The sequence below is a fragment of the Pinus tabuliformis genome, chromosome 4_2, assembly GCF_031772625.1.
Source record: "Pinus tabuliformis cultivar Carrire ecotype Pingquan chromosome 4_2, CPIR1, whole genome shotgun sequence".
Classification (NCBI taxonomy): Eukaryota; Viridiplantae; Streptophyta; class Pinopsida; order Pinales; family Pinaceae; genus Pinus; species Pinus tabuliformis.
This window is the reverse complement of record NC_142304.1, coordinates 1,072,571,839-1,072,595,089: the sequence shown is the minus strand read 5'-3', so window position 1 is coordinate 1,072,595,089 and position 23,251 is coordinate 1,072,571,839. Positions and strand designations below refer to the sequence as shown.

General features: G+C 43.2%; 1 protein-coding gene across 1 annotated transcript in view; it reads left to right on the top strand.

Moving 5' to 3' along the window:
- Positions 1 to 23,251, top strand: part of LOC149173358 (uncharacterized) — a 49,980-nt gene that overhangs the window by 2,632 nt on the left and 24,097 nt on the right. Inside the window, exon 2 of the mRNA XM_089426670.1 lies at positions 22,909 to 23,200. Within this exon, the coding sequence (XP_089282796.1) occupies positions 22,909 to 23,200 (292 nt within the window). The remainder of the gene's footprint in view (positions 1 to 22,908; positions 23,201 to 23,251) is intronic.

Genomic DNA, 23,251 nt, shown 5'->3' with positions numbered 1-23,251 from the left:
ATAAAAGCGTGGAGTCGCACTTCTGGGAATGATTTGCAATTTTCCCAAAATCGCATAGTCGCACCACTAGTGAGTCTCATCTCTGGCTGCTTTTACTGAGGCACAAAACTGTGACCTTGCAACCTACGTGGGATGATGACTTATTGAAGGTCGCATGGTCGGGGCTAATGGCTAGTCACATTTCTGGTTGCATGCCGGAGTGCGACTCCATGACTAGAGGTCTCATGGTCGCATTGCAATGAAGGTCATGCCCTTTGGCCTCTTTTGCAGTGTGATGTCACGACTCTGGTGGAGGTGCGACTTCCGAGAGGTCGCATTTCATAAAGGCAAGGTGGGTTGCATAGTCACATCATAGTTTCGGGTCACATTCTCAGGTCATGATCATGAGATTTTCAAGTGTGGTCTTGCGACCTTGGAGAGGGGTCACAGAGTTGCGATACATATAGGTTGCAAATCCTCGCTGCCTAAAATGAGGCTTATAACTGTAATTTTGTGACTTGGAGATAGTCTAGTCGTAGATGTGGAAGGTTCAATGTATGCACAGACTTAGCAACAACTCCAACTCTTCTGATTAAGGAACAAGGATCTACTTGATGCTTCTGCGTTCAATGTAGCACAGACTACAATGTTCCAACCTTTTCTCTACTTAAAGATCAACTTTAATCGTTGGGGATGCTAATATGGTTTCCCAGGTAACATTGCCAAAAGTATTCCCTCGTACATGTATGGTTTCTAAAGCAACAATAAGGTGCTAGTTTATCTCGTTTGAAGCCACCGAGGAGTAAATGGAGGTATGACTATGCAAGTATCCCATGTGAAGATTCTATTTTTCTCCACCAGCATATTAATAACGTCAACAGATATAGAATGATCTCCCATCCTTCTCATGGCATCAATAACGCTTTCAAGTCATTTCTTTTCCAAAATCTCCTTATCACCTGCAACTTAGTCAAACGGGCTTGCAGAATGCTTGTAAATGTGTGGTGTCATTGCGTGAGCTTGTTTATAACACTACTGTCATTACACATTCAATGTTGTATCATTGAATCATTAGCTCACTCATTCCATGTAATGTTTTGTTGGCACTATCCATGCATTCTCTTGACATCGACCTTTTTTAACATGAGATATATGCGGCAACAATTTTTTAGATCAGTCGGCCCATTATGAATCTCCCTAACATTCCTTCGATATCTACCCCAACATGTATTAAACGAACAATTTACTTCACGTGAATGTCGGTTAGTTGTCCCCATGCGTTGTCTTATAATTGCAACTTTCAAAGTATGCGCTTCATTAACTATGGCATTGTTTACCTTTCTTGTTGCAAATATTTTCCATCATATACGAGCATAACATTCAACAAGCCATTGATCTTTACTCTTGAGGGCAATGTCATCAAAGTCGCTTGAAGCGCACCCTATTTATGAGCTGGATGAATTTTCTTATTTGATGCAGTCCTCAACTGCTGAGTTGCAAATTCGGTTGTTGGTTTTGCATCGTTTGCTCCTTGATAGTCTAATGGAGGCTTTCCAGGAGTAAATACCTTACTGGTTGGAAATCCCTTGATTCTGTATTCCATGGTGCACAAAACATCAACAAGGCCGCTCTTGTCAGAGTTTCGAACCTGTGGTGCCCATATGATATATCTTATGCTCTATTTAAATCTCTACAAAGACAAGGGATAAATAATTAAAACCATGAAAATAATTTCATCTATAGGTGATAGTAAAACATTGCAACTAAATTATACGAGTAAAACAAGAGGTGTTCGAAACCGAAAATCAACACAACGATTTAGGCACCTTACCAGACTTATGAGTTATCCATAATTTGTGTGATGCAAAAGCAATGGTGCAACTATAGATTCAAGGGCACAAAGTAAGATGGAATTTTGAGGAATCTTAATCCACTCGAGGGAAGGAGGGCCAAGACAAATCAGGGTTACTGCCATGAAGCATAATCACAAACCCCTATGCATATGTGTGATCATGCTTCAGGGTGAGTGGTGGGGTACCCAAAATTTGAATATGCCCAAAATTTGGGTGGTGTTGTAGTGGCTACAACAGACTAGCAAACCCATTTTTATTTTCTTTTATACATAATGAAAAAACTACCTAACCTATCCCTTATTTTTGGACCTATTGGTCCAGATTAAACAGTTGGATCAATATCATTTTCTACTTAACTAATGATTTACCTAGATTAAATTTTTGGGTAAATCTTTATTCTCTATCTTAATTTACAGAAATTTAAAGGAGTTTAATCATGATTACACTGTATGATTAAACTAAAAACTAGTAATTGTGGCATTTTGAACAAGCTGCACACAACTTTTTATTTTCAGTAATGAAGCAAAACTATCTATGAGTAGTGGCATTTAGACTTGCAACACTTTCAATATTATTTATATTTTTTTTTTTCTTTCTTTTGGTGGGGTTCAATCTTTTCTTCTTTTTCAATATTCTTGTTTTTTCTCTTTATTTCTCTTTTTTATACCCTCTTTTCATTTTTTTTCTTTTTATTTGGAAATCATTGGCAGATTGACAAGTATTTACAAAATAAGATTCTTGAGATACAATACTCAATTACCTTGAGATCCTATAAATTATAGGACCCTAATAGTGGCTCCAGCTGGGGATGGCACTCTCCCTGTGAGGTGCCAAGAACATGTGATCAGTAGCCTTGAGTGTCTTATTTCAGCAATATCTACCTCTGATTTCTTTGTTACAGTGCTTATGTTAACTCATCAATAGAAGCTCAGGGCCTTCTCTGTGGGCTTCAACTTTTGTTAATAGGTCACCCAATCCAAACAATAAGGACAATGATATTTACAATGATAAATGTTAGGAAAACTTTTATTGCTCAGAGAAATAGTGTTTGAGCATCCTGCCATTGACAGGTCCACCAGGTAATTATGTCCCATCTAAATTTCTAATAAAAAATGCATTATTCCCTCTAAAAGCATAAATGACATAAGGTCCCATCCATAAATTGTCAAATTTTCCATGCTTCCCTTTGTCTTCTCTTCTAGAATCCCACATTAAGACTTTATCACCCAAGGTGAAATCATCTGCTTTTGTCCTTCTGTCGAAAACATTCTTGATATTCTCATGGATGACCTAAGCCTTATTATAAAATTCTTCCCTGGATTACTGCAACTGGATTATCTGATCAATTCTCCTTTGAATTTCATTTGGCTCAGCCTACAATTCCTGAATTAACTTCATGACTGGAACTCCCAAAGAGGATGGAAAAACAACATCCATTCCATAAACCAATTGGTATGGTGACATGCCAATTGAATTCTTTGTGGTGAGCCTATCAGCCCAAAGTGCATTTATGAGCTTATTGTGCCATGAATTTTTGTTGTCTACTAACATCTTGTTGATGGTGCTAGACCCACCAACATATCAAGGAGATTTCCTCGGTAAGAATCCCCAATTATACCTCAGACCATTTGGTGTAGGAGTCCCAATAGTGGTTTGTAAGGTAATTCCTTGACCGCGATGTCGCATAGAGGCAAGTAAGATAAATTTATCAGTAGCAAGGGTGTGACCACTACAGTGAGTCAAGGAAGGTGAATGAGAGGTTCTAACACATGGGAGGTGAGATGAGTGCGCCCCTTAGCAACCTCTAGCAGTACTCAACTGAGAAGGGAACACACGAGAAAAGATGCATCACAAGCTGGAAAGCAGATCATTCGACAATCTAAAGTTATGGTTAAACCAATAGCACATCTGCAACAAGATTCATATACTTTCATACGAAGTAGTCTATACACAAATACGTAAGATATGTAGAAAACTGTTGTAGGTTAACCTGATAATGCAATATAAATCATAGCAGAATAATATAACCTACTTCTACTATCAATTTGCAGAAGCTTAAGGCATTCGACAATCCAAAGTTATGGTTAAACCAATAGCACATCTGCAACAAGATTCATATACTTTCATACGAAGTAGTTCATACACAAATACGTAAGATATGTAGAAAATCTGTTGTAGGTTAACCCAATAATGCAATATAAATCATAGCAGAATACTATAACCTACTTCTACTATCAATTTGCAGAAGCTTAAGGATCGAGCTAAAAAATATAACCAGAAGAAGCAGAATCAATGCATAATACACATAAAAATACTTCGGGGAAAGCCTCAACTAAAAAACCCACTATCTGTATTATCATACAAGGTGGAAATACATAGGAATTATACAAAACCTTAGATCTCACAGCTAGCCAGCTCTCAGTACAATCCTCATAGATGCTCACAAGCCTTCCTCTCTGCCCTCTAAGCTTCTATTTCCTTGCGTTGTTCCTAGTGGATGATTCTCACCTCACCAAGTGGAACACTACTCTCACACACTGTCAAAACTGTGCAATCCTCAAGGAATTATTCCTTCTGCATGCATGAGTTTTCTTTATAAGAAAACACATGCAACTAATAGTACATTGTCCTTGTCTTTAATCTCAACTGGGTCTTTCTCAGAATAGACATGCATGAGTTTCTGATGAGGGAATCTTCAGTTAACTGGAGTACACTAGTTGAGTGCATGCATCCATCAACTGACTATTAACTCTCTGTTAGTTCCTCAAACAGTTTGGAACTAATTTAACTAGACTTAACTCAGTAAACTGAGTTAACTAATTACAACTCAAATATAACTCAATCTTATCTCCTTAATTTAAGGGATAACTCTTGCATGACTTCAGAAAGACTTCTAACTTGAATTTCTCCAACTAATTAAGTCAAAATAACTTAATTAATTATTTCCAAGTAACTGTTAAGACTAAATTCGATTTTAATTCACAATTTAATTCAAGGACAAATTAAATTGGAATTTCTGGATTCTATATCATTTCTTGTTGATTTTCAACACTCCCTCTCAAAAAGAAAGGAATTCAACTCAATCCCGATCATGAACCTTTGGAATGTTATGCATGCAACACTTCTCTCTAGTTTTGTTGCTCCAGCAACTCCAAAAACAAAGAAAACATCCAACCTGAATCAGTATGATGCATCTGTCATGAAAGTGTCTGACTGCTATTGCCTCTATCAACTGAAAACTTTGCGCTTCTGCTGACTCTGCCTTTTTGAACTGTTGTCAATCCTTCTCTACACTCTTCAATATCTGACTGCTCTAGCCTCTATCACTTTGATCTCTGACTGCATCAACCCCACTAATTCCACCCGCTACTATGTACTCTGGGTTCCCGTAGAAAGGTATGATCCATGAGATAAACCTCTCAATGGACCCTGCCCAATTTCAGCCTTCATGGGACTATCACTTCACATTTCCCCACCTCACACTTGGAGGTTGGCTACAAGTGATCTCTCTACCCACTTGGATCAAAATTCCCCCCTAATGGAGGTATCTACATTAGTGGATCTCTTCACACGGTCTCCTCTCTGCTTCTCCAATTGTGGCTCCTCCACAATTGTTTGAGACTTCTTCTGGGGCTGCATGTTGAGAGGCAATATACTCTCCCTCTCAATCACCAAGTCTCTAACATTTTCCTTTCTCCTCAAGGCTTTGCATGCATCTTGAAACTTAAGAGCATACATGTTATTAACTTGTGAATCGATCTGTGTCATCTGTCTCATGGTGATGTGTCTAAGGAAAACCTTTCCCTTACTAAAAAACACATCATAGCCACGGTCTTCCAATACTGTGACTGAAAAAAGATTCTTCTTCAATCCAGGCACATACTTTAGATCTGTTAAGGTGATAGGAGCTCCATGCTCCCTCTGAAAAGCAATTGTGCCCCCTCCTAGAACACTATACCTTCCATCATCACCCATCTCTATGCGCATCTTGAGGTCTTTCTCCTACAAGGTACTGAATAAACTTTTATCACCAGTCATGTGGAATGAGGCTCCACTGTCAAGATACCAATAACAACCCATCATCGATGACACCATGCATGCGTTGAGGGTAAAGTCCATTTTGAATTGAGAGGCTAATGCCTCACCTTCCGATCTTTCCGAGGATCCTTTCTTGGACTTCTTCAATGGGCAATTAGTTGCATAATGTCCCATTTCATGACACTTAGAGCATCTCAATTTAGATTTGTCACCCTTCTTCCCTCGATGAGAAGAATTCGATTTTGAATGGGAAGCCCTCCCCTTCCCTTTCCTTGACTTACCTGCTAAGGCCAAATTTTCTTCCTCATCATCCTTGGATGAAGAACCATCTCATGTGCTCCTCTTGATCTCCTCCTGCATGAGATCCGACCACAGTCGTTCCTAATCCAACATTTTCTCCCTTCCATTCACAGAGTCCTGGTAGCTATTCCAACTCTTTGGAAGGCCAAGGAAAGTGAGGCTCACCATATCATCATCGACAGTAGTTATTCCCACATTGTTAAGCTCATCTCTGTAGGTGGTGAGCTTGTTCAGATATGTGGAAATAGTATCGCCCTTCTCCATCTTGATTCTTTGATGCTTATCCTTGAGCCCAATTTCCTCTGGTCGCTACTGTTCTAGTAGAGGTCCTTCAATGTCTTCCACATTGAAAATGGAGTATCCTTCCCATGGAGACTCGAGACAATATGGTCTCAAACTCCCTCAAGGATGATCCGTCTCGCCTTCACCGCACACTTCTTCCACTCAGCCAACTCTTGTGCATTAGTTGAAGATAGCTTCTGGATTTCTTGATCAATGAAATCCTTCAAGCCATTGTCTTCTAATACAACCTCCATTCTATCTTTCCATGCTATGTAATTCGAGTTTCATTCTAAGGCATACTTGAGTCTCAAGCCATAAAACGCCATTGGCCAACCTTGAAGTATGATAAGAATTCGATTTGCATCTACAACCCCGAACTTCAAACTCCGAATTCTATTCTCAATATATGTTCACAGATCTGATAAACTTGGCTCTGATACCATGTAGAAATTCTGCAAATTCTCTACAAACCTGCCTCTGATACCATGTAGAAAATCTGTTGTAGGTTAACCCAATTATGCAATATAAATCAAAGTAGAATACTATAACCTACTTCTACTATTGATTTGTGGAAGCTTAAAGATCGAGCTAAACAATATAACTAGAAGAAGAAGAATCAATGCACAATACACATGAAAATACTTCAGGAAAAGCCTCAGCTAAAAACCCCACTATTTGTATTATCATACAAGGTGGAAATACATAGGAATTATACAAAGCCTTAGCTCTCACAGCTAGCTAGCTCTCAGTACAATCCTCATAGATGCTCACAGGCAATTCTAGCTTCTCACAAGACTTCCTATTTTCCCTCCAAGCTCCTATTTCCTTGTGTTGTTCCTAGTGGATGATTCTCACCTCACCAAGTGGAATGCTACTCTCACACACTGTTAGAACTGGGCAATCCTCAAGGAAATATTCCTTCTGCATGCATGAGATTTCTTTATAAGAAAAAGAATGCAACTGATAGTACATTGTCCTTGTCTTTAATATCAACTCAGTCTTTCCCAGAATAGACATGCATGAGTTTCTGATGAGGGAATCTTCAATTAACTGGAGTACACTAGTTGAGTGCATGCATGCATCAACTGAATGATAACTCTCTATTAGTTCCTCAAACAGTTTGGAACTAATTTAACTGGACTTAACTTACTAAACTGAGTTAACTAATTACAACTCAAATATAACTCAATCTTATCTCCTTAATTTAAGGGATAACTCTTGCATGACTTCAGAAAGACTTCTAACTTGAATTTCTCCAACTAATTAAGTCAAAATAACTTAATTAACTATTTCCAAGTAGCTATTAAAACTAAATTCGATTTTAATTCACAATTTAATTCAAGGACAAATTAAATTGGAATTTCTGGTTTCTATTTTTATCATTTCTTGTTGTTATTTTTGTTAACTCCCAGGTTGTTCCCTTTGACGCCCAAGGGAATACGGCCGGGGTAACCACTAACCAATCTTTGGATTACAGTTTCTAGCCCAACTGTAATCAGAGAGGGCTCTCTCTTTAAGGTTTGTCTCTGTTTAGTGAAGATTTTAGGCTATTTATGAATTCAGGGTTTGTTTTTATGTTTTGGTTGAGGGATGTCTTCTGTACCTAAGGTGGAAATCTTCAGATAGTTCTAGTCCATTGGGCAATGGAGTCTGTGGCTACAGGTTGTCTGATATATTAAGTTGAGTTGCTGAAACTGCAGGGCCATTCAAATATATCATGGAACAAATCTGAAATTGTGATTATGAGGTGTGTTTAACCAGTGAAAAGCAGTTAAGAATTTTCCACTAAGCTGGGGGTGTAAGAAAGAGATATATTGCGCAGGAGCATACTTGAATTCCTGAAACAACAATCACTGTGAAAGATATAGTGTGAAGGTGCAGCAATTAAGAATTACACCTTTATTACTATAACTGAAGAAAAACATTTATAATAGCTTAGATTGAGTTCAGGGTAATCTATGATTAAATCCTGGAACTATTCTTTTTCCTTGCCATTAACTGTGAAACAAAGAGCATGAATGATCTATCAAAAGATAAAAAAAACACATAACGAAAGTTTGAAGAAGACTTATTGTGCCATGAAGTACACAGGAATCCTGTAACTTTCAGCAAAACACCATATTGACTTAGATAACGCAGAGCTTTTGAAATTCCATCAGCCTTTGTATTAATATTCTGGAAATTTACAGCATAAGAAGCTCTAGAAGAGAAATCAACAACAACCCCTGCAAGCTTGTGCGAGGGGGAATATATACAAACGGTCATACAAAATATCTGAAGCGTTGAGTCATCTGAGAAAATAAATATGTTCACCAACTTGTACAGAACAGTAGATAAGAAAGTTATTATAGCTTTGAATACAAAATAAATGCTCTTCAATTCTGTCAGAAGACTTTTTTGACCTTTGAGGCCACTGAGTCAGTTTGAACGTTCTTTTATAAATGTTGAATGCCGTGTCTTTGTGGCTCTGTCCTCCTGTAACTTTTCGGCCCTATCACCTGTGACTGTCAGTGCTGCTTTGTTGGCCGAGTAGATTGGCTGAGTTGGCTCAGCCCTTTCTTTTCCTTGCATGCTGATTTTATCATTTTTTCCTGTGCATGAGAACTTATATTTTTTGATGAAAAATTTGGTGAATGGCTTTTTGTCTATAATATCATCTGTATCGTCTTAGTCCACCATTCCTGTGTGGGAAATTGATGTCTCAGAATTTCCTCTAAGGTCTCATCTGCCTCTGTGTATTTATAGAAATTTGGAGGCACTTCAAACAAATGCTTGATCTCATCCATAATAAAAAATAAGTTCTCTACCCTGTTGTAGAGACTTTGTCCTGTTGCTGGTCCTGTTTCTTCTGAAGTGCTGGGCCTTTCAGAGATCTGATTAGTTGCAAATGTATTGACCATATTGGCATAATTTTCATGGGAAAGTAGCCTACCTGCACTGTTCAGTAAGCCAGGAAGCCCTCTATTTTGAAATGCCACAAATTTGTCCATAAATCTGTTTACCTCTGTCTGCATGTCCTGGGTCCTTCTTTCCAATGTCTGTACCAGGCTTTTTAGTGTTAGGACCCTTTTTATTAGCAAAATGGTTTCGGTCCTGTTTGAAATTCCCATTGTTGCCAGCTGAGCACTTGTTCTGTTATTAAGCACATTAATCATTCTGTTGGCAACCTTAGGCATATTGCCTAGAGATGCCCTTGCTCTCTGGATTTCCTTGTGTGCTTTTCCTATGAGCTCCATCTGCTCATGAATAGTCTCAATGTATTGCCATTGATCAGTGATTGATTGGCCAATGTTGGCCCACAGGACTGTCTTGAGCTCAGCTATCACTTTGTCAAGGGTGAGCTCCTTCTCCAGCTCCTTTATCCTCTCTTTGAGAGCCTTTATCTCTCTCCCTTTCTCAGCAACACTTTGTTTTGATTTATCATATTTTTCATTCAACTTGACTAAATTCTCCCTGGCCTCCTTTAATTCTGTCATTTGGGCTTCCAAGGCTTGGATTTCATTTCTCAGCTTCTGCATGTCTAGGCTTGGAGCCTGCTCTGTTGTTGGCGCTGGTGCTGATGTAGAAGGCGCTGCCTGTTCTGTCTGCTGAGTGGGAGGAGCAGTAGTTTGAGGAGGCTCCTCAAGGTTAATTATTTCTGGAGGAGGCTGAGATGTTTGACCTCCTTCCTTCTGCTGTAATGCTGCTTGCAGTGCAGCCTCTGATTCTCCCAATTTTTCTTGTGTCTGGATCAGCTGTTTGTATAAAGATACCAGCATAGCTGCTGCATCTTGGTCATGTCTCAGCTGGGAAACTTCTTCTGTTTGTGGGTGAATGGTTGCTGGGACTTTTACCATTTTCCTTAGTGCTGCCATATCTGCATCCCTCAATTTCAACAGTGCTTGAATGGCTTTGGTGTCCTTGGGATCATGCCCAAGCTCTATGATTATCTCCTCTAAGGCCTTGATTCTGTTATCTTTTGCTTGAGAGGATTCTCTTTCCAACTCAAGTTGGGCAGCTGTATTATTTAGGCTGTTCTCCAGCCTGTAATTCACCAATGTCTTATCTGCTAAGGAGGCATACACCATCTCACCCGTTTTCTTATGTAATTCAATCTGATCCATCGGGTGGATGTCCTTGGCAAGGACCTCAAGATTGGTCCTTAAGTAGTCTGCAGGGGACTGTGGCTACAACGCGGTTGGCATGAAATGGCTCATGATCATTTTTCCCTCGTGTACATCGTATGCAGACATCAACCTTTGTTGGTTAGTAGGAGCCATTTTCAACAAATGATTATAGAGTTGTATCTTGAGTGGCTCATTCCTCCTTTTGATATCAATGAATTGTTGTTTGATGCCTGCTTCAGCTTCCCTTTGGTGGCTTGAGGAGCTGACTTCTCCTCCCACTTGTTATAGACATTTTTGTGCCTCGCGTCAAGGAGCAAGGAATGTCGATAATTACAGGGATCCTCAGTCCCTAAACATGTTGTTCTTACCCCTAAAAGAACAAGGTCATCAATCAACAGCACTTCCAATCAGTTCCCCACCTGAAAACACTTCAGAACAGGCTTATTTTGGATCATGTCAGCTGCTAAACTGAGCTTCTGCGCTGTATTGCAACTGTCCCACTCTGTACCTGCGCTGGAAGTCAAAAACTATGAAGGCTACCTGCGCTGGGCGAGATTGGCCAAGTGGCACAGTCATCCTGCAAGGTGTCAATTGCCCAGGAAGCTTCCAAACTGACACTTGGGTCATGAGATTCGCCCTGTGATGAGTAAGAGGTACTTGATCACCATGTGTAACCAAGGATCTCCAAGTGGACACAGGAACTGAAGATTAACTGAAGAGGGAGAGGACACAAGGCAGCTTCATGTCAGTCTCAAGCTGACTCATCTGTTCCTCTTCTCTCCTATATATAGAGCCCTTCTATGAGAGCTCTAGAGGCTGAAATTTTGTATAAGCAAGGAGGTGCTGTTGGTATACCGCCAGGATTATTTTGGTGATTGTTTTACTAGAGGTCAAGAAGAGAGTTCTTGCTGCCGAGGAGGTGCTGCTGGATTGGAGCCAACATCATTGGTTGTAACTTCCTCTGGAACCCTGTTACTTTCTATCAATAAAGTTTGCATGTTCTCCTATTCACTTGTTTTACATAGATGCTTTGTGTTTACATGTGTATTCAATGCAATCTAATCCATGCTTTGATTATGAGTGCTTGTATCTGTTAGTTTGCTCTCTCTTGTTGTGCAGGTCTTGTGTGTAGCTGGATCGGCTTGGAGAGCAAAAGAGCTGGGAGCTGGATACAAAGGAAGAAGGATAAGGATCAATCAAGCGCAAGACACCAGGTTGGTTGACCCTCTTTCCATTCTGTCTGTATACTCATAAAGAAGAACATGAAAACTTTATCATTCAGTTGTTGCTAGATACTGTCACATCTAGAAAGGGTTAGGGTCATCCGCATCGGATACTTTTCCCCACAACAAACTGGCGACTCCGCTGGGGAGATCCTAGTATCTTGTTGTTGTTATTTGTAGTATTTTGCTATTTCTATCTTGAAGAACCGAGTACCGAATCGAAAAGCTTTTGACTATATCAAAAGTGAAGTAGAGGGTTTTGCTACTCTTGCTCCTTTGCTGAGCAACTTCAAGATTTAAAGAGCTAATCTACAGGTAGATCTTTACTCTTTGTGATAGATCTTAGTCCTCTTGATCATCCCTCTACCTGTACTTAACCCATAGCATTTTGTTTCAGTCAAAACAGTACATTTTTGAGATTTTTATGACCCGGAATTGTTAGCAGACGTAACTCTCGTAAGTCAGTGCAGGCTGTCCACAGGCAGTCTGCATTACAGCGCAGGTAGCCCCTTCGGGAACTGCGCTGAGAGTGAAACTGACAGTGCAGTACCTGCGCTGGTCCAGTTGGCCTTAGGCTAGCTTAACTCTTCCTCTGTGTCTTGGCCCTGTTTGCACTTTCTTTTGGCTGATTGCTTGCTGGTTAATGTATTTGCTGTATACCTCATCTCCTTGACTTCATTTCGCCTCAGTTGTGTGATGAAATTGTAAACTTTCTTTCAGTATTTCTTGTTTCAGTTACAATTTCCCATAGTGAAAAGCAAGCCTACAGCCTTGACCTCTTAGATTGCGATCTTATGAGTTAGTGTTATTAACAATGTAAACTTTGAAACGGGAACTATAAACTCAAAACGAGAACTCTGGCCCAAAAACCCCAAAAAAACCACAAAAACAGTGCTCAAAACGAAAAGTGTGTATACTGGAACGAAGGTTTTTTTTTTTAGGTGTCAATTTTGCGGTTTTTTTTAAAAATGGCAGCGACTACGAAATTTTCTACGAAATTTTCCTGCAAAATATAGCTTCAGAAAAAAAGTGTTGATACTGGAATAATGATTTTTTTTTTAGGGGTCAATTTTCATACTTTTTAAACAATGCTAATAAAACCAATTTTTTATGTCTCAAACAAAGTTAACTTTTAAGGAAAAACACATTAATGTTTCTGGTAGAATATCATTTTTCTTTCTTAAGTATAAATTTAACATGTTTTCAACCACAAAACTAAAAAAACATGACATTATGAACAAATTATTTCACTGAATGAATTCAAAAGTCTTTATTTGTACACTGAATAAAAGAGACATTATATCTCTAATTTGATATTGCATTGTAGATATTTAAACAATAAGATTTATCATACTTAAGACATAATCCAACAACATAAAAATGCTTCATAACTTCTCATTTAACAAAATATGGAAAACATCCATTTTATTTGAAGATACGATGCATACATCAGTTATATAAACTGTCTTAAACAATTATTCAAAATCACTCATATTTTCTTGCACACCATCAGAATTCACATCTTCAGATGAGTGACTGGATGCTGACGAAGATGTTCCATATTCTTCTCTGTCATCAACTAGTGCCCCATCTGAGTCCACATGCATGCCCAAGATTCCAGGTTTCAAAAGTCTTCTAGATCTACGACTGGTTTCAGCAGAGTCCCATGTCAACACTGTTCCTTCTGGTAACAACCTTTTCAGAATCTCTGTCGTCTTGAAGCGAAGAGTTCCTCTCTTTGTTAAATTGAAGTCATAAACAAGTATGTCAACATCCTTCAATTGTAATATGTCTGTGCGGCGGCGATTTATATTTGTACCCTTTCTTTTTCTTTTTCCACCATTTTTTTTGTCAACTACCATCTCTGGCTTATACACACCATTGAATGGGTGTGTATTTGTGGCATACCAATGTACTTCAACACCTGTAACATCCTCATTTTCTGTAAAGACCTTTAAAACTTTAGCAACCCAAAATGGATATCCATTAGGATCTCCATCTGCTAGCACTGCAATCATGCAACCCTCCTTAATATCCTGTACTGAACCCCTATAAAGGTCTTCCATGGCTTCACGTTGTGCACGAGATCTTCTGGAACCTATATACATCTCTCTTTCCTCTGCCTGTGAAGAATTAATAATACCCTGAGATTGTTGTTGTTCAACAATGTTTACTTCCTCATGTTCATTCGACACATTTTGTGGCCAAATAAATGGATTTTTCAAAGGTATATCTTCATTTATTGTTGTCGAAATGAGATCACTTTGATTATTGAAAAACGACTCCCACCAAACTGAATCAGCAATGTCAAAGTACTCATATGTATATCTAATACATTTTTTAATTTCTTCCAGGCAATCAGAATAATTTATAGCCCTGTTCTGTCTACGTGCATTCTGAACTTCACCAACTGATTGTAATGACAATATTTTTGATGCAAATATTGGATGATCTGGAATGAACTTCAAAAATTGCAATCCTGATGACGGTGCCCACTCTGTAGTAGTTGAATACTTCTTGCCCCATATTAGTGTTTTCCCATCAATTTTTTTGATACGAAATTGATGTTGGAAGCTAATGTCATTAAGTTGTTCAATGCATTTCCCCTCACCATATGATCCCAGAATAAACCTTCGCATGTCAACAGTTTCTTCCAACACTTTAAAAGCAGGCTCTGGCATGTATGATTTCTTAATACATTGAATTAGTGATGGCAAGCTCCCAACTTCCTTCCTCCTCAATGTGACTGAAAAACGACTGAACATCTGATCAATATGGTCATGAGTGTGCCCAACAAGAAGGAAACCAACCTTTACCTTTTGAAAAATTCTCAATTCAACAAGCATGTTCAGATACCCAAAAACAATCTGATTTTTGTTTTCACGGCAAGTGTTGTCCAATTGTAGATACAAAACTTCAGGAAGATTACCAGACCAATGAGAAATGACATCATGAATTATGGTTATGGTCAGATTTGCATCATTATGAATATTTGGAGCTGTGAAGTACACCCTTGGCAACATTTTCCCATTGAAGACCATACAACCGACCAAGTGAAACTGAATAAAATTTTCCTCTTGTAGATTTTTGGGTGTGCGAACAAAATGTGGTAAAAGTGTTTTCTTCTGGTCCATACCATCAATTATCAAACCCAAATATTTATTTGGATTATCATAACACTTCTTTCGATGCTTGTACAACTTCTTCCTTTCATTTGTTTGTTGTTCGCGATGCTCCTGAAGTTCTTTGACAATTAAATCTACACAACATAAAAGAAATTCATTAAGAAATATGTTTTCATAGTTGATGACTATACAATTTTAAAAGTAAAAGTTATGAACACTTACCTCTTTCTGAGCCTTCACATTTGTCCCTTTTTGATTTAAGAGAAGCACATGTACTGCAAATCCCCATCCTTGTCTTCTTAGGAATACGAACATTATTGAATTCTTTCTTCCATAGCTTCACAAAATATTGATATGTAATAAAGTGGCCCTGTCCCTCAGCACTTTCTGCATATTCTTTGTATAAGTTGTAGATTTCTCGTCTTGAAAAATTATCTGGAATATGTATTGTCTCTCTATTTGGCATACACTCTCCATGCTTTGAAAAGAAATCTTTCATCCATGACATTGCAGTATTTGATAATGGCCCAAACTGTCTTTTATAACGTACTTCTGAATAAAATGTGGGATCCTTTTCCAAATTTTCTTGAATTCTCGAGAGACGAAAATTCCCAAGTGAATGAAACATTTTGAAAGCTTTTCTACACAATAAAAAATTCCTAATATGATAATCATAACCTGACAATGTAGATTGCATGCAGCCAACTAAATATGAGTTTTGCATGCTTTTATTCATTGACAAATATCTCTTCCTGCTTTCTAATGCAAATGTGAAATCCATACGTTTCAAGCAATTTTTTTGGCAACATTCACTTGAAATGAGAGCGCTGATAGAACTTCTTCTCGTCAGATATTCTGCTCTACCCCTTGTATAACTAGAATAGTTTGCATTGATACGAAAATGTCTACTCCTACTCCTTGATACAATATTTCTTGGCAACATCTCCATCATTGGATCTTCACTTTTATAAGGACTTTCATCATTAAGAGGAACGTTATCCACACTATGATCTGCTCTGATTTTCAAATTTTGACTGAGAGGATACCCTTCATCTTCCCCTTCTTCAGTGCTACTATCATAGTCCTTAGAATTCAGACTAAATGGAAAATCTGACTCGATGTTTAATGGATATTCTTCCTCATGTACATTATCAGTGCTGCTCTCATAGTCCATAGAATTAGGACTATGTTGAAAATGTGGCTGTTTACTTATTGAAGATGCTACATCCTGTCCTTTGTCACTGCTACCTTTATACTGATTAGAATTAGGACAAACTGCATCATCATGTTCTTCATCACTGTTGCTCTCATAGTCCTTAGAATCAGGACTAAGAGGACATTGTGATACTCCAATGTTTTGAGAATCATCATCCTGCGCTTCATCACCGCTGCTCTCATAGTCCTTAGAATCAGGACTAAGAGGACATTGTGATACTCCAATCTTTTGAAAATCATCATCCCGTGCTTCATCACCGCTGCTTTCATAGTCCTTAGAATTAGGACTAAGAGGACATTGTGATAATCCAATCTTTTGAAAATCATCATCCCGTGCTTCATCACCGCTGCTCTCATAGTCCTTAGAATCAGGGCTAAGAGGACATTGTGATACTCCAATCTTTTGAAAATCATCATCCCGTGCTTCATCACCGCTGCTTTCATAGTCCTTAGAATTAGGACTAAGAGGACATTGTGATAATCCAATCTTTTGAAAATCATCATCCCGTGCTTCATCACCGCTGCTCTCATAGTCCTTAGAATTAGGGCTAAGAGGACATTGTGATACTCCAATCTTTTGAAAATCATCATCCCGCGCTTCATCACCGCTGCTCTCATAGTCCTTAGAATTAGGAGTAAGAGGACATTGTGATACTCCAATCTTTTGAAAATTATCATCCCGCGCTTCATCACCGCTGCTCTCATAGTCCTTAGAATCAGGACTAACTGGACACTGTGACAATCCATACTTTTGAAATTCATCATCATGCTCATCATCACTGCTGCTCTCATAGTCCTTAGAATTAGGACTAAGTGGACACTTTGACACTCCATTATTTTGAAATTTTCCATCATGCACCTCAAAACTGCTGCTCTCATAGTCTTCAGAATTAGGACTAAGTGGACATCGTGACCCTCCATTCTTTTGAACTTCACCATCACATTCTTCAAAACTGCTACTCTCATAGTCCTCAGAATTAGGACTGAGTGGACATTGTGACACCCCATTCTTTTGAACTTCACCATCAAGCTCCTCATCACCGCTGCTTTCATAGTCCTTAGAATTTGGACTAAGTGGAATCTGTGACTCTTTAAATTCTCCATCCCCTCTTTCATCAGTGTTGCTCTCGTAGTCCTTAGAATCGGGACTAAGTGGAAGAATTGACTTTCTATTCATAGTGGAAGGATTCCCACTATATTCATCAATATGAATAGAGTTGTTACGCGATGAAGATGTTGATGGTGTATAAACCGAAACTTCACCATCAGAGCAATCCATCACTTTCGAATAGAAAATGTTGAATGACACAAATGGAGTCTCCTGAGCGTATTATATAGCTTAAAGAATGAAATATTCCCTCCAAAATTATTCCCTCCAAAAATTTTCGCGAAAATATTTCCCTCCAAAAATTTTCGCGAAAATATTTCCCTCTAAAAGTTTGTTAGATTTATTTACCTTTATTATTTTATTCTACAATTGATTGAAAAACATAAACTAATTATCCCACATTAATCGTATGGAAAAACATCTTCGTAATTTTACTTATATAATAAATTTCGCTATCACTATTACTCGCCTCACATCTAGGTTTTCTGAAATTCCTTGAAAGACTCGTGAATTTGTGGAGCAGCGATATTGCTAGAACAATATATACAACGAAGAATTGTCGCAATTGAAAGGCAAGTACAATTATTTTTTTGAAATTTTCATATTAAATTACGCTAATGAAAAATATATTTTTTTTTAAAACCGAAAATTTTCCAAGCCAATTTTTTTTTTCTATACCACATGGTGAATCGGTAACTATGAATCGGGCTGGGTGGGGCGGGCGGGCCGGGTGGGCTAGGTGGGCCGGGCGGGCCGGGTGGGCTGGGCTGGCCTGGGCGGGGCGGGCCGGGTGGGCTGGGCTGGGCTGGGCGGACCGGGTGGGCGGGCCGGGTGGGCGGGCCGGGGGTGCCGGGTGGGCGGGCCGGGTGGGCGGGCCGGGTGAGCCGGGCGGGCCGGGTGGGCAGGCCGGGTGAGCCGGGCGGGCTGGGTGGGCGGGCCGGGCGGGCGGGCCGGGTGAGCCGGGCAGGCCGGGTGGGCGGGCCGGGTGAGCCGGGCGGGCCGGGTGGGAGGGCCGGGTGGGGAGGGCGGGCGGGCCGGGTGGGAGGGCCGGGTGGGGGAGGGCGGGCGAGGGGGGAGGGCCGGGTGGGCCGGGTGGGGAGGGCCGGGTGGGGAGGGCGGGCGGGCCGGGTGGGAGGGCCGGGTGGGGGAGGGCGGGCGAGGGGGGAGGGCCGGGTGGGCCGGGTGGGGAGGGCCGGGTGGGGAGGGCGGGCGGGCCGGGTGGGAGGGCCGGGTGGGGAGGGCGGGCGGGCCGGGTGGGGAGGGCCGGGTGGGGAGGGCGGGCGGGCGGGTGGGAGGGCCGGGTGGGGGAGGGCGGGCGAGGGGGGAGGGCCGGGTGGGCCGGGTGGGGAGGGCGGGTGGGGGAGGGCGGGCGAGGGGGGAGGGCCGGGTGGGAGGGCCGGGTGGGGAGGGCCGGGTGGGGAGGGCGGGCGGGCCGGGTGGGAGGGCCGGGTGGGGGAGGGCGGGCGAGGGGGGAGGGCCGGGTGGGCCGGGTGGGGAGGGTCGGGTGGGGAGGGCGGGCGGGCCGGGTGGGAGGGCCGGGTGGGGAGGGCGGGCGGGTGGGGCGGGTGGGGTGGGCGGGCCGGGTGGGGAGGGCGGGCGGGCGGGCGGGCGGGCGGGCCGGGTGGGCGGGCCGGGTGGGGAGGGCGGGCGGGCCGGGTGGGAGGGCCGGGTGGGGAGGGCGGGCGGGCCGGGTGGGAGGGCCGGGTGGGGGAGGGCGGGCGAGGGGGGAGGGCCCGGTGGGCGGGGCGGGAGGGCGGGCGGGCGGGGGTGGGCGGGCGGGGAGGGCGGGGTGGGCGGGGCGGGGCGGGCGAGTGGGATGGGCGCGCCGGGGTGGCCCGGGGGTGGCCCTGCGCGGGCGGGCGCGGCGGGCCGGGTGGGGAGGGCGGGCGGGGGTGGGCGGGCGGGCCGGGTGGGGAGGGCGGGCGGGGGGGGTGGGCGGGCCGGGTGGGGAGGGCGGGCGGGGGCCGGGTGGGGAGGGCGGGCGGGGGTGGGCGGGCCGGGTGGGGAGGGCGGGCGGGGGGGGGCGGGCGGGCGGGGGGGGTGGGCGGGCCGGGTGGGGAGGGCGGGCGCGGGCCGGGCGGGCGGGCCGGGCGGGCGGGCCGGGTGGGGAGGGCCGGGTGGGGAGGGCGGGCGGGCCGGGCGGGCGGGCCGGGGTGGGGAGGGCGGGTGGGGGTGGGCGGGCCCGGGTGGGGAGGGCGGGCGGGCGGGGGCGGGCGGGCGGGTGGGGAGGGCGGGCGGGGTGGGCGGGGGGGGGGGGGGGGCGGGCGGGGGTGGGCGGGGGGGGGGGAGGGCGGGGTGGGCGGGGCGGGGCGGGCGGGTGGGATGGGCGCGCCCATCCCACCCGCCCGCCGCGCGCCCATCCCACCCGCCCGCCCCGCCCCGCCCACCCGGCCCTCCCCCCTCGCCCACCCCCGCCCGCCCGCCCTCCCCACACGGCCGCCCATCCCACCCGCCCGCCCCGCCCCGCCCACCCCGCCCTACCCCCCCGCCCCCCCCGCCCGCCCGCCCTCCCCACACCCCCCCGCCCGCCCACCCCGCCCTCCCCCCGCGCCCACCCCCGCCCACCCCCCCCCGTCCACCCCGCCCGCCCCCCCCCCGTCCACCCCGCCCGCCCTCCCCACCCGGCCCCGCCCGCCCTCCCCACCCGGCCCCGCCCGCCCGCCCTCCCCACCCGGCCCGCCCACCCCCACCCGCCCTCCCCACCCGGCCCGCCCGCCCACCCCGGCCCGCCCACCCGGCCCACCCGGCCCTCCCCACCCGGCCCGCCCACCCCCACCCGCCCTCCCCACCCGGCCCGCCCGCCCACCCCGGCCCGCCCACCCGGCCCACCCGGCCCGCCCACCCGGCCCACCCCGTCCACCCGGCCCGCTCGCCCGGCCCACCCGGCCCGCCCGCCCGGCCCACCCACCCGGCCCGCCCGCCCGGCCCACCCGGCCCGCCCGACCCGCCCACCCGGCCCGCACGGCCCGCCCACCCGGCCCGCCTGCCCGGCCCGCCCACCCGGCCCACCCGACCCGCACGGCCCGCCTACTCGGCTCACCCGGCCCACCCACCCGGCCCACCCACCCGGCCCACCCGGCCCGCCCACACGGCCTGCCCGGCCCGCCCACCCGGCCGCACAGGGCCACCACCGGGCCGCCCACCCGGCCCGCCCCGCCCAGCCCCGCCTAGCAATTTTTTTTTTTTACTGATTTATGTGTTTTTTTTTTTAGGAAAATGGCATCAAGAAAAATTTCTGTGAATCTTTCTGGAGCAAGGAGTCTTAAAGGTGTATCTTCAAAAAGCGTTGGTGAACGAACTCCACCTGAGCTCATACCTACAAAAAACGTTGGTGAACGAACTCCACCTGAGCTCATACCTACAAATATGACAACTGTTTTAAATGATAAGAAGCTAATATCAGATTGGAAAAGTTCAAAAGAGGTGAAATTTCCATCAAGAGCCTGGTATGTGAAAGAAAGAGAGAGCACAACTGTGAATATATATCTATACATTGATACACGCAATAATACTGAAAATTTGGAGGTGATGGGAAAAGTCATGGATATGTGTTCGGTACCAAACACTGGAGTTGTTTACGTACTTACAAAAACTGCCAAGTCACATGAAAGGATTAAATACCGACTATCATATTCATTATATGATAGGAGAGAGGTATCTACAAAGTTGAGTAAACAAATCGTAAATGATATGACACAAAACACGGTAAGTATTGTTATTTGTATTTTTATTTTGCGTTTTGAAAATGTCTCGCTATATTTTTTAACTTTGATTATATTAACATATGATATTTTGTTTGGCAGAATTTTGTTGAAAGTTGTTCAATTATGGTGGGAGGCATTCATTACATAGAAAATGATATCATGAACATTGTCAGCCATTTTTACTCAGTGTCAGAGGAAGATATGCAAAACATGGAAAATGTAGTAATTGATGATGCTACAAAACTACATCCAAAGAATCAGAAAAAAAGGCATCTGGTGGATAAATCTAGCAAGGGTAAACAAGTTACTTTTGAAGACGATGAAGTTGACAATGAAGCATATGTTGCCATTACTGAAGATGACATTGAAATTGTGGAAGGTCGTAAAAGACCAAAAGTAACAATGGCCAAGAATAGATCTCTTCAGAATGTTAAGACGAAAAAAAGTAGAGTTGAAGATCTTGAAGTAGTCATTACCAGCAGTCAAGAACCTAGTGAAACTTCAAAAGAAAGCAGAGAAATCATTACACCAGGAGCTGATTTAGGTGATGGCATTATCAAAACAAAACAAAATGCCATTCGACAGAATTTGACAAAGAGAAACCTAGTTGATGGTGGTCGTACATTTCAGTTAAATGTGACACAAACCTATAAGGCAAGTGAAGGACAATGCCAATATCAAGTCAGAAAGCCGCACCATCTGCATGTTCACAACTTGAAGACATTGATGAGGTACAATCCATATGCTCATGTGGTTAGTTATGTGCTTCTTGTTGATCCACTTCAAGTTCCCAACAAAGAAGCATTTGATAAGTCAAAATGTTTTGAATACAATTATTATGTGCTTGGGGGGAACCATTCTGTTGAAGCTCAAAGACAATTGATGGAGGAATATCCTAATAACCCACGTTTTGAAACGATGAAATGTATCATTTATGCTGGTTTAAATGAAATAGAAGCAAAGCTAGTGGCATGGGATCATAATTCAGATAATGAATATAGGATGTCTATGACTTTGGTCCAAAAGGTTAGATTTATTCATAGTGAATTCCTAGAAAAATGTGGTGGGGATAAGATCAATATTACTACAGATTTCCGAAAGGAATGTTGTATGGAAATAGGCTATCAAATTGAAGATAAAGGCAATTCAAAAAATGGAAAAGACAACAGATCTAGCGATTTATTCAGAGGTGTTGATAACATTTTCCAATTGGCATTTAGAACTGGAGATATTTGGAATTTGATTGATGACATTTTTAGCATGTGGGAAGACATTGGCATTAAAAACCAGAAGGTCAGAAAGTCTAAGCCATTGATATGTAGCAACAATAAATCAGCGCCTGAACTGAAGCAACTTCCAGACGATATGACCATCACGCCTTGGAGGGCGATGCAAGGAGTGAAAGATGAAAAAATTGTCAAAACAATATTATCTCGTGTGAAGTCGGGGGAATTATCATTGGAAGAAATGTCTGAAGAATTTCAAAAGTAAGTTTGCTGAATTATTTTTACTTATTTCCAGGATTATAGTTATCTTTTAACTAAAACATGGTTATTGGTAGTATTCGTTATACATATCAGTATATTAACTTTTTCTTTATCTATGCAGTCACAAAGTTTACATGAAAATTCAGGAACAAATGGTTAAATTGTTGAATGAAGATAGTTGGGATGATGTTGTACGCAACTATCCAGATTCAAGTTCTACATCAACATTGAAAGCTTTTTATCTTGCATTTAAAAAGGTAACTTGATTTATACATTCAGTTTTAATCATCTGTGTACTATTTTTAATTTAAATTAAAACTTACACATACATTTGTTTGTTTGGTAAAAGATGAGGAAAGAAGATAATGGAGCACCAGACAGTTTCAAGACTTTTATTGAAAAAATAAAGATTGAAAGACTGAGAAAGCAACGTATTAAGAATGTTGAACTTGATCCAACTCTTAATCATTTCATTTGGAATGGGCTAGACACTATTCAATATCAAGTAATACAAGGCGACTGTGAAGACATTGCGAAACTCATACCAAAAAGGGATTATGCCCTTGTTATTGCAGATATTCCCCATGGTTTCAATATTCCAAACATTTGCTATGATAATGACCCTTATACTTATCAAGCTTTTAATAAAGTGGTGGCGGGATTTAAGGAAGTGACGTCATCACCATTATGGAGATTTGTGACATTTCATTCAGACACACAGTTGGCAATGTTATTGTCAAGCTTCAAGGGGAAAACAAATTCAAGGATGCAGCTTACATGGTAAGATGTTTAAAGGTATATTTGATTAATGTTGAAAAATTAATTTATGTA